Source organism: Lemur catta, chromosome 9, assembly GCF_020740605.2.
Source record: "Lemur catta isolate mLemCat1 chromosome 9, mLemCat1.pri, whole genome shotgun sequence".
Classification (NCBI taxonomy): Eukaryota; Metazoa; Chordata; class Mammalia; order Primates; family Lemuridae; genus Lemur; species Lemur catta.
This window is the reverse complement of record NC_059136.1, coordinates 48,258,245-48,271,436: the sequence shown is the minus strand read 5'-3', so window position 1 is coordinate 48,271,436 and position 13,192 is coordinate 48,258,245. Positions and strand designations below refer to the sequence as shown.

The 13,192-nt window shown below is 33.0% G+C and overlaps 1 protein-coding gene across 3 annotated transcripts in view; it reads right to left on the bottom strand.

Annotated features, from left to right (window-relative positions):
• CSMD3 (CUB and Sushi multiple domains 3) overlaps positions 1–13,192 on the bottom strand; it is a 1,082,068-nt gene that overhangs the window by 122,682 nt on the left and 946,194 nt on the right. For all 3 annotated transcript variants that reach the window (XM_045561854.1, XM_045561855.1, XM_045561856.1), the window contains 2 exons: positions 11,177–11,273; positions 8,834–8,938 (listed from right to left, as the gene is read on the bottom strand). In XM_045561854.1, the coding sequence (XP_045417810.1) occupies positions 8,834–8,938; positions 11,177–11,273 (202 nt within the window). The remainder of the gene's footprint in view (positions 1–8,833; positions 8,939–11,176; positions 11,274–13,192) is intronic.

The following is a 13,192-nucleotide window of genomic DNA, read 5'->3' as shown; positions in this document are numbered from 1 at the left end:
AAAAAAAATGTAGTTTTCTAAATCTAGTCTTCCTTTTTAAATAAGTAATTAACAAAACAACCTATTAGAGACTAGCACATTTGGTACAACTAGCTTCTTGGCAGCTAGATATTTGGGTACTGGATGACTGTAGCCAAGGCATGGTCCATAATTATACAAAGTTTTAATGTCCCTTGGAGAAACGTAACCACTGTTTTTTTTTTTTTTTTTTCAGTTTTCCAGCAAATAGTCATTGTAGGCATAAAAAGAGCAACACATTTTTTTGTGTCTTATTGGGAATAAATAATGTACAATACACTGCCCACATGTAGTTTAGTATTCATTAAGAGAGATAATTCAAGAATGCTAATTAAAATTATTACTTAACTGCAAAACACAGCAGTACATTGTAAGTCTGAGCATGCCATTTCTCTGCTCAAATCTCTCTAATAATTCCCCATTTCAATTACAGCAAAAATAAACTCCTTAAAAAGGCTTGTAAGACCCCATTTACCCTTCCATTTCTCACCTCATTTTCTACTACTTTACTTTCTCTTCATACTTCTGTTTTACAGTATTTACTCTGGCTGTTCCATAATACACTCTCCTCACTTATCAGCAAGGCTTATTGCTGCATCACCTTCCATTCTTTGCTCAAATGTCACCTTCTCTATAAGGTCCATCCTGACCATCGTAACATCTCTCTCCAGCTCTAACATTCCTGATACCTCAACTCTCCACCTATATTTTTTATGACATCACTTTCTGAAATATACAGATTACATCATTATTATATTTTTATTTTTTGTCTGTCTTCACCTGATCGACTATAAGCCCCATGGTGGCAAAAGTATATTGTCTCTTTTGTTTACTTATATAAATAATGCCTAATACACAAGTGTTCAGTAAATATTTGTTGAATGAATGAATACATAGGTATTGAGAAGAGTGAAAAGGAAGTGATATCAGAATTCAGAAAAGGAAGAAACTCCTGGGCGGGGCTGATTTAGTCACTGAAGTTAAGATTTAGGGTAGAAATAAGAGTTAAGAGTCTTACAGCTAGAAAAAGAAGAAGAGAAGTAGAGCATGTTAGCAGAGGAAATGAATGCTGAAAGGAGTAGAGATAGGAAAGGCATGATACCTGTAAGAAACAAATAATTACTTCATTTGATTAGGTGAAGAATATTGCAAAATACACATGTGAAAAATGACACAAGAAATTATTGTTGGAGTAAGAGGCTAAACAATGTTGCCTTTATTTAGTAGATAAGAAGGCAATGGTATGAAATGATCCACTGTTTAGAAATATTAACAAGACGAAGCTATAGAAAGGATTGAGCAGAAGTAACAGCAGGTTTGTCTGATATAAATAATGATAATAATAATCGTACTATTAAGGGTCAAGTATTCCAGAGTTAAAATGTCATTATCTCAAGTTCAAGGGGGAAAGGATCACTATAGTGATAAAAAGCAATCTATTTGCCATCATTTACCTTTTAAGTAAATAAAAAACAGAGTGTACTTGTGTAGTAACTGTGTGATCAAATAATCTAGATTTTTTTTTCTTTCTTTTTAAACCTCATCAGTGAGTAGGAAAATCAGATGGAGAAAACACTGGCTTGCTGGGAGGAATCTCAGCCAAATTTCCATTTACCAAGAAAGAAGAACACCTGCCATGTTTCCTGAAACCATTACTACTTAAAATACTCTTTTAGAAATATAGTAAGAGTCTGTGTTCTTGAATGAAAAAAAAAAATCTATCCTTTTTTATATAAAACCTTAAAATCTTCTGCATCTGTTGCTGGTATTTATAGTGTGATTATAGATTGTTATTTACCCATTATGATTCCTCCCTTATGTTACCCAGTGGGCAGAACATTTATCTCGCAGGCTGTCACAAACGAACTACCAAAGATGCGTAGTGAAATAGGTGTCTCCTTGATTAAAAATAAAAGTTTATAAGTTAATATACCTACCTTGCTTACACACATGGATACACACACACCACTCAAACACTATTATTTTCCCTAGTCCCCAATTGCTTAAGTATTTTGCTTTTTCTAAGTATCTAAACTTAGGGTTTAAAAAAAAATTCTTATGGTCCTTGTTTATACTCATTAGAAAACACAGTTTTCTCTTACAGAGGCTATACATTTCAGCCAGTAATTTGAGGGGCTTCTAAATATATGAACAAATTCTTTAAAATTTCTATGTCTGGTTAATATTAATATAATCTGCCTCCACAAATGGACAGATTCCTGAATTACCACAAAAATAGATGTTTCTCCACTAAAGAAGCCTACCTTTTTGAAACTTGACAGAATTTAAGATACCTTTTCCATAAACAAAATGGATTATTTGGAAAAAAAATCCATGGTGCTTGGGTAGAGGGCACTGTACTCTCTGGAGTTTCTGGAAGTAATATTCCCGAGTGTGCACTGAGTGAACAGTCAGCCTTTCTGATTGCTCTGCTGGATATTGTCCCAAACCACAGCTGCTCTGTGTAGCACTTGATCACCAAACACATTTTACTGCTAGTCAATCTGTTATTAACAAAGCAGCCAAAAATGCTGTCATAGCTTATTTTATAACTTTGTCCTTAAAGACCAGAGCAGAATTCATTAGTCACTTGAATTCTGTAAAGCTGTACTGAATTTTTAAATTTTCTTTTTCAACCTCTTACCATTCTTCTGCACTTAAACTCAATATTTTACAAATACTATGTTAAAGTCCTTATTGATTAGATGATAGATTTGAAAACATGAAGAATATTGCAAAATCTTTTTAATTAATTGAAAGAACATTAGGCATCCTCCGGCACTGATTTCACTACTGTTAACTAAATGTATCATTTTCTCTTCTCATTTCTCTTTATTGTTCCCTCTATCCTCCTTACCTTCCTTTTCTATACCCTATAACTTTCTTTTTCTTCTCTGTTTCTCTCTATTCTTTGATTTTTCTATTTAGAGTCCTGATTGCAATTTATAGTCACTGATTTTGTTTAAAAACAACACATGCAGCTGTACTATTATGTGACAATGTTACCAAGTATACCATTTACTGAGCCATTTATTTAATTTCTTCAAAAAGAAAAAAGTCTTTATCTATCTGGAAAATACTTTAACTTCAGCTAAGTTGTGATTTGATAAAATTATTTTATATATTAATTATAATTCATATATATTATTTTATCAAATAATATAAAATAATATGTAATATATTATTTTATCAAATATACCTTTACAAGATTTTTGTAGTACTGGTATTTTTAATTATTTACTTTAATGCAGGAAGGTTTATAACAATTTTGTTCCAATTAAAAGAGAGCATTCAGCAAATGTTTTGATAACATCTTAGTTAAGGCCCATTAACACAATGCTTAAAAATTCTGCTGATCATCTCATCATCTTCTAATAGGTTGGCACCTAGTGGTTTTTGAAAAATACAGTTGACACTGTCCTTAGATTGAATAAATATGATACCTTAGATTTTTATTTATTTGTTTGTTTTTCTCTTAGGTAAAGAACTCTAGATATCTATGATCCTTAAGAAGTATCTGGGGATCATCTTGAACCCAAGTACCACTTTGAGGAAATGTACTTTAGATCACGTGAATTCAAAGTTAACAAATTTAATGCCATTCCCTTTGAGTAGCCTCTAGACCATTAGGAGAGTTAGTAGTCTTACTGCTTAAAGCAACTTCGTGTAAAACACATCAATGCCTCATTTGTTCTTATATCTATTCATTACCAATGATAAATTCTTTCTCACATTTTCTAGTTTGATTCAGATAATTAATTTAGAGAATATTGGCATTCCTTGATTTCTCATTTTATAGAAACAACTAGTTGTAACATAATTGCATAAACAGTCACAAATATAGTATAGGAAAAAACATATTCCATGTAATAAAGTTTTCACTCAATTAGGGAAAAGATTTATCTCGTTCATCTTCCAATTCCCATACAGTTCTAACTAATGTGTCTTCCACATAGTTAGACATTCAATTTTATTGTCTAAATGAAAGATCATGATTAAAAATGCTTAAATTCTACCTTGCCTTTTCTATCAAATATAGTGGTTTCCAAGACTTAAAATTATGAAAAGATTTAAAACCACTAATCATTGTTTTCCCTTAAGAATAGTAGTCAAGAAGGGCGCGGTGGCTCACACCTGTAATCCTAGCACTCTGGGAGGCCTAGGCAGGTGGATCATTTGAGCTTAGGAGTTCGAGACCAGCCTGCGCAAGAGCGAGACCCCGTCTCTACTAAAAGTAGAAAGAAATTAGCTGGACAACTAAAAATGTACATATATATATATAAATATAAAATTAGCCGGGCATGGTGGCACATGCCTGTAGTCCCAGCTACTCGGGAGGCTGAGGCAGAAGAATCATCTGAGCCCAGGAGTTTGAGGTTGCTGTGAGCTAGGCTGACACCATGGCACTCTAGCCCCGGCAACAGAGTAAGAAGAGCAGACTCACAATTCTATTCTAATAGGCCAAGCTACTATGTGTTATTAACTCCTATTATTTGTTAATTAAGATATAGTTCAATTTCCCTCATTTATTAAAAATAAGAATGTCTAACAAAAAATTTGAAAAATGTTACAGATAATTTTATAAATAAACCCATTAAATTTTAATTATTCTGTATATATGATTTATCTTATACAAATGAATCTAATATGTTTTAGAAATGCAACTTTGTACACAAGAGGCATAAAAAAGTTTCTTTGATTTACTTGGGATTATGATAACTTAATGGTCCGTATCATGAATAACTATCAAAACATATGCTACTTTTGAACTGCATAACCTAAGATGAAGTCCAGTTTCTGATTCTGACATTCTGTGCCTTTCAGGAGCAGTCATGCCTATATCAGCAGCTTTAGTTCCTGCTGTTCCCTCAAACCTTATGCACCAGCCCTAGTGAAATAGTTGCAGTTCTCCTAATGTGCCATATTTCATAGCTCTGCCTGAACATAAAGTTTCCTCTGCTGAAAATACACACTCCTTCTTGCCTAAGTGAAATGCTCCTGCTTATTTTTTGAGACTCAACCCAAGTGTCACCTCCTGTTTGAAGTATTCCCTGAATTTCATAAATAGATCTGAATACTTACTGCTTTTGTGTACTCTACCACAAATATCTCTATTATTGTATTCACAGCACTGTATTATTGCTTTATCTTTCTGCCTCTTCTACTAGACTGTCATCTCTTCAAAGAAAGATACTGTGACATATTTATCTTCAAATTTCCTGTGTTGAGCATAGTATCTGACATATAGTAGGTGTTCAAAATATTTATTGATTGAATACAGAATGAATGCATAAGTCTTCTTTTATGGATTTGTCATGTATTTACATTATAATACCTTCACTGTATCTGAGGTAAGCAATAACTGAAAAGTAAACTTTATTATAAAAAAAAAACTGTAAAAAAAAAAAAAGTCAATTAACTGGTACTTATTTAGCACACACCTATCACTGAAGCCTCTGTTCTTTGCTGGGAGTTTCTCTTCTATCAAAACTTCCAGTGTAGGTAACAATGTTTCAGTGATGGACTGAGTGACCTGAACAAGGTGAGGTTGAGGAGATAATACTTAGTGGGGTACCTTCAGGAAGCAGAGGCAACCAAAATTATAAAATGTGTACAGACCTAGGTTCTAAACCCCATTTGAATACTAGCATCACTGTAGGTATACTGATGTTAATGACACATACCAACATTATACATGTTTATATTTCACTTCTAGGTATTGTGTCCATTAATTCATTTATTCAGCCAACAAATGTTTTTTGAATGCTTAATAACTTTCAGGGACTAGATTCAGTGCTAGAGACATAATGACAACCTAAATGGACATGGTAAGCTGCTATGTCAGATCCTGTCTTCCTGGAGCCTATATTCTGAGAGCAAGTAAACCCATAATTATCCAAATAATCACCTGATTACACTGTGTTAATTTTATATATGAAACAACATTATGTCTTATATATGTATTTAACTAGGGGGACTAATCTGTTTTTGTGAATAAAAGCCTTGTAGGAAATTGGGAGATTAATGTTTATTTCTAAGCCAACAAGTGTAGTCACTTACTCCAATTCCAGTTCCAAAATGCTACAAGATTTAGTTACTGTTTTCCACAGTTTGAAATGCTTGTAATGAAAGAGGAGACATTGTAATTGATGCCACAGAAACAAAAAGAATCATAAGTGACTACCATGGCCAATTACACACTGAAAAATCAGATAACCTAGAAAAGATGGAAAAAATTTCTAAAAGTATAAAAATTACCAAGACTTAACTGTAAAGTCATAGAAACAATAAATCTAAACAGAGCAATAACTAGTAAAAAGATTGAATAAGTAATCAAAACTGTCCCCAAAAAGAAAAGCCCAGAATGAGATGGCTTTACTGGTAAATTCTAATAAACATTTAAAGAAGAGTTCACAGAAATTCTTCTCAAACTCTTCCAAAGAATTGAAGAGGAGGGAATACTTCCAAACTCATTTATTCAGATCAATGTTACCTTGGTACCAAAGCAGGACATAGCACAAGAAATGAAAATTACAGTTCAATATCACTGCTGAACATGGGGCAAAAATCCTCAACAGAATACTAGCAAACCAAATCTAACAGCATATTTAAAAAATCATATACCATGACTGAGTGGGGTTTATTCCTGGGAGGCAAGGATAGTTAAATAAATCAGGCCGGGCACAGTGGTTCACACCTGTAATCCTAGCACTCTGAGAGGCTGAGGCAGAAGCATTGCTTAAGCTCAGGAGTTCAAAATCAGCCTGAGCAAGAGTGAGACCCCATCTCTACTAAAAATGGAAAAATTAGCTGGGTTTTGTGATACATGCCTATAGTCCCAGCTATTTGGGAGGCTGAGGCAGGAGGATCCCTTGAGCTGCGCAGTTTGAGGTTTCAGTGAGCTATGATGATGCCACTGCACTCTACCCAAGGCGACAGAGTGAGACTATGTCAAAAAAAAAAATCAATAAATGTGATATGTTGCATTAAAAGAATGAAGGGAAAAAAAAATCACATGATCCTATCAATCGATGCAAAAGAATATATTTGACAAAATTCAATACGCTTTTATTATTAAAAATTCTCAACAAACTATGTATAGAAGGAATTTATCTTAACCATAATAAAAGCTATATATGAAAAGTTAATAGTTAACATTATACTCAATGGTGAAAAACTATAATCTTATCCTCTAAGATTAGGAACAAGGCAAGGATGCCCACTTTCTCCACTTTTATTCAACACAGCCCTGGAGGTACTAGCCAGAGCAATTAAGCAAGAAACAGAAATAAAACACATCCAAATCAGAAAGGAAGAAATAAAATTGTCCCTGTTTGCAGATGATATAATCTTATATATAGGAAACCCTAAAGATTCCACAGAACCACAATAAGATATCATCTCATCCCAGGTAAAAATGGCTATTATCAAAAATTAAGACAAAAAAATAACAGATGCTGGCAAGAATGTAGATAAAGTGAAACTCTTAAACATTGTTGGTGGGAATGTAAATTAGTATAGCCATTATGGAAAACAATATGGAGGTTCTTCAAAAAACTAAAAACAGAACTACCATGTGATTCAGCAAGCCTAATGATGAGTATATATACAAAAGAAAGGAAATCGTTATATCGAAGCAATATATGCATTCACATGTTTATTGCTGCACTATCCACAATAGCCAAGACAGGGAATCAACCTGAGTACCTATCAATGGTGAATGCATAAAAAAAATATTGTGTATATACACAAGGGAATATAATTCAGCCACAAAAAGAATAAAATCCTGTCATTTGTGGCAACATGAATGGAACTAGAGATTATTGTTAAATAAAATAAGACAGACACAGAAAGACAAATATTGCAAATTTTCCCTCATATATGTGATCTAAAAAAGTTGATATCATGAAGGTAGAGAGTAGAATGATGGTTACCAGAGGAAGGGAAGGGTACTGGGAGGTGGCAATAAAGAGAAATTGAGTAATAGGTACAAAAATACAGTTAGCTAGAACAAATAAATCCTAATGTGCAATAAGTAGGGTGATTATAGTCATGAATAATTTATTGTATATATCCAAATAGCTAGAAGATGGATTTGTAATGTTCCCAGCACAAAGAAATGACAAATGTTTGAGGTGATGGGTATCCCAATTACCATAATTTGACCATTATGTATTATACACATGTATCAAAATATAACATGTACCCCAGAAATATGTACAATTATTGATTAATAAAAAATTTTTTAAAAGAGTCTACAGGAAAACTGTTAGAATTAATAAATGAATCAGTAAAGTTATAGGATGCAAAATTAACATACAAAAGTGAATTATGTTTCTATATACTAAAAATGAACTATTCCAAAAGAAAATTAAGGAAACAATCTTATTTACAACAGGATGAAAAAGAATAAAATACTTCAGAATAAAGAAATACTGCATGATGCCACTTACATGACATATCTAAAATAGTTAATCTCATAGAAACAGAGTAGAATGGTGGTTGCTAGGGACAGGGGAGAAAGGGAAGTGGAAAGTTGCTATCCAACAGGTATAAAATTTCAGTTAGGCACTATGAAGAAGTTCTAGAGATCTGTATAACATAGGGTTTATAATAAATTCTATATTACACATCTAAAAATGTGTTAAGAGAGGGGATCTCATGTTAAGTTTCTTACTACAATAAAGGGAGAAATACTTATAAATTCTAGTGAAATCATTAAAACTTTGTATAATTTGTAATTAAAGTAATACTTTTAAAATTAAAATAAAACTTGTTCTTAAATTTCCTGAATAGCACATTATATTATTTTTACCTGTATATTCAAGATGAAATCCTGCAGCAGAAACGCTGATGTCTGATTGAAAATTTAGATATAGATTATTAGATGTACTATTCAAAAGATGGGGTATTGTTGTTCCTGAAATGATAATTGAGAAGGCAGGTCAATGACGACATTATAAACATTATTGTAAAACTAAGTAAGTTAACTACTAATCAGTCAATAGATTACCAGTAAAACTATGTATTAATCAAGGTGTGGTAGTTAGCTTTCAAAAAAAAATCCCAAATACAAACTATTGTTAACCTTGTCTCTCAGCAAATGAATTATAATGATGTTTTTATGAACTTCTGAGGGAAATCAGGTTTACTTTATTCAACTATTGAGTGTGAAAATACAAAATATCTACATGAACCAATTACACCTTGAGTAATACTGAGAAAATAGTTTAAGATCTTTAATACTCCAACTCTAGCAGTTTCAAATAGCAAGCACGAAAAAACAGTTATTAACTGTCAATTCTGTGGGTGTTAAGCTAACGTTCAACAAACATATGAGTTGATAGCATCACAAACATTTCTTTATAGGTAACTAGTTACTTTACACTTGCTTACAGTTTTGTGGCTCTTACCCCTGATGCCTTCCATGAAATAACAGGATGAATTTATTACGGAATACAATTGCTTTTTCCACCCCACCCGCCCACCAGGCTCACTTTCTATCCATAGCATGCTTACTGCAAGCACAGGAGTAAAGAAAGGGGTAAACAGAAACTCAAAAGGTCACTCTACCTGCCTTATATCCCTTAGAGAATCTTAGTGATTAACAGCTGTGCCTCCTGGAGTCACACCAGCTGGGGCCCAATACCATTCTAACATTACTTTTACAACCTCAGGGAACTTAATAGCTCTAAGCTTCAATCATCTACCAGGATTACTAAAAAGATCTAATGAGGAAATTTATGACAAGCCTGACACAGAGCTAGCACTCAGTAATCAATAGCTGTTATTTATCACCTTTATCATTATATTACTACTAAGAAAGTACTACACCTAATCTACCCTCAATAAAAGTGTATTCAAAATTTCATGAGATTTTTCTAGGAAAGTTGTCTATCTAAATGTTGTTTATGTCTCAGTCAAATCACTCCTGCTCTAGATATGTCTTTCCATTCCTCATTGGTGATGCTGAATAATTGGTTATCATATTCCATTTAAAAATCTCTTAAAATCTTAATGTCATTCCAACATTTTCAGTATACATGAAAGGTATGAGCTAATAGTTCAGTTATGTTTATTTCTAGATTTTAAAAAGTATAATAGTAAAAATTAATGGAAACTCATGATTTCAATTTCTATAGGCTGAAAGAAGCTTTCAGATTATTGTGTAAATTACCTTTAAAACCTTAACAAATGGGCCGGGCGCGGTGGCTCACACCTGTAATCCTAGCACTCTGGGAGGCCGAGGCGGGTGGATCGCTCCAGGTCAGGAGTTCAAGACCAGCCTGAGCAAGAGCGAGACCCCGTCTCTACTAAAAATAGAAAGAAATTATCTGGCCAACTAAAATATATATAGAAAAAATTAGCCGGGCATGGCGGCGCATGCCTGTAGTCCCAGCCACTCGGGAGGCTGAGGCAGTAGGATCTCTTAAGCCCAGGAGTTTGAGGTTGCTGTGAGCTAGGCTGACGCCACGGCACTCATTCTAGCCCGGGCAACAAAGCGAGACTCTGTCTCAAAAAAAAAAAAAAAAAAAAAAAAAAAAAACCTTAACAAATCTAACATTTAAAAAATAAGCCAATATCTTTCCTAAAAAAATCAGAATATTTTATTTTGGGTTTCCATCTGGTCTAGTTACATAGACATATATTAATTTTATAGCATTTTATTTATTTCGTAGAAGTAATATTGTATTCTCTTTATTCTTACTTAATAGTACCTTGTAGGATTTACCATGTTGTTATACACAGTCTCTATGATTATTTTAAAAACTACATGGCATTCTGTTAAGTACACATATCATAATTACCAAGCACAGTCTAATTATTAACTATTAAAATTCATCTTCTTTTTTAAGAAAAAGGGCACATATACTATTCCTGAACTACAACTCAGCTGAAAATATTACTGCTAAGTTAAAAGCATCAATAAATAATTACACAAATATGGTAAGAATATAATAAGGTTTTAAATAGTAAATTTTGACATTACCTTTTAAAGCCTTTCAAACTTCTAATCTTGCAATTGACTTCATTGTGTATAGTTTGTAAAAAACCAAATTAAAACCACCAAATCAGAGTTTTAGGTAAGTCTCTAGAAATATATCTTCATTTTCTTAATTATATCTGTATTTTAATTAAGCTCAGCTCTCTCATTTACCTGAATAGCTTCCAAGTCTTGGAGCATTGTTGTCTCCCCCATCATAAAAGTCCAGAGAATCCCAATTATGTTCTGTAGCAAAACTAACAACTTGCACCTGTGAAAAAATAATTACTGGTAAGAATATACACATTTTTAATCACATATATGTGTGTATATTGCAGTGTATAAGTCCCCCCTAGAAAAGAGAGCTCAAATCCTGGATCCCATCTTTGTGGGCCTTAATAGAAATATTTTTCATAGAGCTTATCTTTGCCATTACAGTACTGGCCTACATGAGCTTATTTTTATAAGAAAAGCCTTATGGAGCACCCACTAAGTGTATGACATGTAGAATGTCTGTCACTATCTCAGAACATTCTCTTTATTAAAGCTTTGAGTTAACCTAATGACTCAGTGCCAAGAATCTCGATCCATGTTCCAAGCAATTGGTTAACATTTATGTTTTAGAGTGTTAAATTCTTGTCACTGATTGAGTTTTCTCATTTGCTTTTAGCCATTAGGAAATAACCAGATTTGTGGTCCACCAGTATATAGGAAATTATCATACACATTTTTTAAACTACATTTATTCCTGGATACATTTTATTTTTCCTTTCCTTGCATAAACTTTGTTCAATTTCTTCTCTTCCTTTTATTTAAAAATTTTTTAACATTATTATCCCCATGCACATTTTAATAGGTCTCAATATGGATAGCAAACGTGATACTTTGTAACTGATCAAATGCATTTTTTAAAAATTATTTTTATGAATGGAGTTATAATAGCTAAATCACCCAGAAGGTCCCTCAAGTTGAAAAGGAAAATGCTGGGGTTGAGTTCTTTCACGTCTATTAAATTTTATTTAAAGAAACAGGCATGTGTTACTTTGTTGTACATCACTTAGCACAGCTTGAGCTTTTGCAAGAACTCACGGGACCCTCACAACTGTGGGCATTATCTATTTTGCTCTTGGTTTATTAAATATTTTATAGTTTTGGAGGAGAGAAAGGAATAATTTTATTAAAATAAATTTACTTTATTTTTAGCTAAAGTCTGTTATAAATACAGGCAATATGCTCATTCACTAGTTATGATAATTTCATTCATTAAAAATTTCTTATATGCAAAATAGTCCATCATTATTCTTCCATGTAAGTGAACTCTGGTGCCTCTTTTCTAGCAGTGAGTGCCACATGGCAATAGATACCCTGCCTGTGTGATTGGCATTAGACCCAATGGCAATGTTCCAGGACAGGAAGAAGACCAGAAGTAAAACTCTATGACTGTAAAATATACCACCACCTCCTTAAACAATGATCAATTCCCTGTTCATATCTGAATTTTCCTTTCCTTCAATTCAAGGGAAGAAAAGGTTGCATTCAGCTAAAAAAAAAAAAATACAGATTCATGCAGGAATTGACATTTAGGTTAGCTAGGCTTAAGATTCTGAGAGGTTTTCCACTAAAGGAAATTATTGACTGTGTGAAAATGTAGAGAAGGCAAACCACGAGCTAGATTTAGTGAACCATTAGTAATCCAATTTAGCCACAGTGGAGGGTATTTACATAAGAGCAAATATGCATACAAAGTTAGTAAAAGCATAGAAAAGTTAGAAAAAATCAAGTTTAGTGCATAAATACCACAGATTTTAGAGTGCCCGGATTTGCAACTTCCTGGCTCCCTCTACTCACTGGCATGTAACCCTAGGGAAGTTGTTAATTTCTCTGTGCCTCAGATTACTTATATAAATAACTGTAATAAAATTATCTAATTCATAGATTTGTTGTAAAAATTAAATTAGTTAATATGTATAAAGAGTTTAGAATAGTGCTCAGCATGTAAGGACTCAAGAAATCTTAGCTAAGAAAGAGAGAGAGAGAGACTCCCTAAAAGCTAAACACTAGTATGATAATTAAGGCATAAGGTATAAATATATCTTCAGTTTTTCACTGAAGGTTTAGAAGTGGGAAAAAGAGCATAATCAGGACTGTGCTCTAAGTACAGCACTGTACTGGGTGAAGAAAATAAAAGTG